Here is a 2,383-nt window from a genome sequence, read left to right as displayed (position 1 = left end):
TGCAGCGCAGGCTCAGAGTGTGCAGTTCAAGGGGAGCTGCCTTCACTACTCCAGTGGAAATAGGGTCAGCACCAGTACTGCGAGGTTACACTTTCTACTTGCAAATAATGTTTTTGAACATTTCCAATAACAATTTCAAACATTTCTCTTAATCTGATGTATGAGACAAAAGAAAACTTACCTGCATCTATTTGTTCAATGACTGTAACTAATGCTAATTATGACTTAACCTGATTGAGTCGCTGGAGGATTGATTTGTAGTTAAATATAGGTTCCTTTCCATTGCCTCAGCCTTGCACCAGTCAGAGTACTTTAGCTCCGACAGAATTCATCCATTCTCACAGAAAATGGGGCAACCAACTATTCTGCTGATAAAAGATGTTTACTTTCCGATTCTCACAGCCGTCGGTGTCCCCGGTGAGCCATTGTAACCTATTTGTTGTTATGCAGTGTTAATTGTCTACTTGTTCTTACTGCCTGTTCGATAGTGTAACGTGTTTTCTGGATTACACTGTCAGTCGTGACTGAACATACAAGTGAGCTGCCTATCTGTACTTCCATGTTCCACACAAGGATTTTAGCGGACTTTCAGACGTTCTTGTCACCCCGTGCAGAGTCAGCAGTGCAGCGACTCATTAAAATGCGTTGGTGGGTTTCCCAGGTAATGGCTTCAATACTAATCCTGTTCCCTCACTGCTCCGTGTGGATAATCACACCGAATGGAGTAAAATGCTCTCCACAGGTATCTCCTTATATATTTCAATGAGGCGCTGGAATATTATTTCTCTCCTCTCTTTCATACAGTGAACTTGGCGACAATGGTGATTCTCTCGAGGAAACTGCGGCCTTTCCAAGTGTATATCTGTCTACATGTTGGCCATGGCAACATCAGATCTACTGGTCATGATCTTCAATGTAATGGTGTATCATATTTTCAATTATCACTTTCCACTTTCGTTCCTGTCTCTCACTCCCGTGTGTAAGTTCATTTTATACATCACTACTGCCAACCTCGATTTGTCTGTTTGGTGCACCGTCTCCTTTACATTTGACCGATTTGTAGTTATCTGCAGCCAGAAGTTTAAAACAATATATTGCACCAAGAAAACCGCGGCTACGATTATAACAACATTCTCTGTTCTGATCTTGCTAAAGAACATCCCCTTGATCTTTGCATATGAAGCTCAGCAAGTCATTAACAAGGTGCAGTGGGGCTGCAGCTCAAGTGTGGTCTTCTTTACCTCACCTCCAGGTGCAGCGTACTTCTGGTTTCACACAGTCTGGCTAGTTTGGCTTCCTTTTACTTTAATCGCTTTGTGTAATTCTTTGACAGTCAGACGTATTTTAGTGGCCAGCAGAGCCCGCAGGGGATTCCGTGGTCAGAGCAGTGAGAAGCAGAGCGATCCAGAGATGGACAACCGAAGGAAATCCATCAATTTACTCTTCACTATATCGGGCAGTTTTATACTGTTGTGGCTGACAGCTGTCATTAGTTTTGCATCTACCGGACTGACAAACCCCAATTATTACCGAGGCGACCGCACAAACCCAGCCTATATCGCCACTGAAACCGGAGCTATGCTGAAGCTTTTGAGTTCCTGTGTAAACCCTTGTATTTATGCAGCTACCCAGAGGAAATTCAGAGAAGAGCTGAAGAAAGTGTTGAAATCTCCCTGGACACTGATACTCAGACTCGTTAGCAATGAAAGAAATACCAACTAGAGCTCCCTTTGAAACAGTAGAATTCACTGTTAGTTCCTATTGCAGCTTAGACTGGGATCCGCAATCCATACAGCTGCATCAAGATGGTTCTTGTAAAATCTCACAGGTACGCGAATGTATCTGTGGCCCCTGTGGCATTTAACCTAGCATTGACCCTGGATTTCCACAGTTCATTAACTGATGACTCCTGCCCATTACTGACATTCCACCTTAAGTATGAAAAGTGTCAGTGATGAAAGACGTTTAATAATGCAATAGAATATTTGATCAACGGGTTTAATATCGGACAGAGCGAGGTCAGTAATGTAATTCTACCATGTAATTGACAGGAGTACCCGCCAGATTTAGGATGAGATTCGATGGTTTAGAACTCCTGCTAACCGTACTTATTCTCGCTGAAAATTTTGCATGGACTGATTGCAGCTGCACTGACCGCCTCATCCCGTCTCCTGGGAAAAAGGAGCAGTGCTGCTGTCTCCTTCCCAGTATCGTGATGTTTCACCATTTCTTTGAATGTTAACTGAAGTTGCCTCGTTTCACGGTTTTTTTTCTGATGTCTCTATTATTGAGAATTATTTGAAGGATTTGCAGCTATAGTAATGTAAAGCTGATATTTGCTTTTACTAAATTTGTCACAGGGAACCTGACTGCAGTTAATCTG

General features: G+C 42.8%; 1 protein-coding gene across 1 annotated transcript; it reads left to right on the top strand.

Moving 5' to 3' along the window:
- The first annotated feature begins 879 nt into the window (after positions 1-879).
- Positions 880-1,722, top strand: LOC147092583 (putative G protein-coupled receptor 139). The gene has a single exon (XM_085975641.1). It carries the CDS (start codon positions 880-882, stop codon positions 1,720-1,722), a length of 843 nt encoding a protein of 280 aa, XP_085831767.1.
- The last annotated feature ends 661 nt before the right edge of the window (positions 1,723-2,383 follow it).

Source organism: Somniosus microcephalus, unplaced genomic scaffold (genome assembly GCF_052327205.1).
Source record: "Somniosus microcephalus isolate GS21.2 unplaced genomic scaffold, FLI_Smic_1.0 unresolved_chr2, whole genome shotgun sequence".
In the NCBI taxonomy this organism is placed as follows: Eukaryota; Metazoa; Chordata; class Chondrichthyes; order Squaliformes; family Somniosidae; genus Somniosus; species Somniosus microcephalus.
This window is presented reverse-complemented; position numbering and strand designations above follow the sequence as displayed.

What these genes read in the sequence shown, in the direction of transcription:
- LOC147092583 (XM_085975641.1), top strand. Translation starts at nt 880, where the DNA reads ATGGCAACATCAGATCTACTGGTCATGATCTTCAATGTAATGGTGTAT.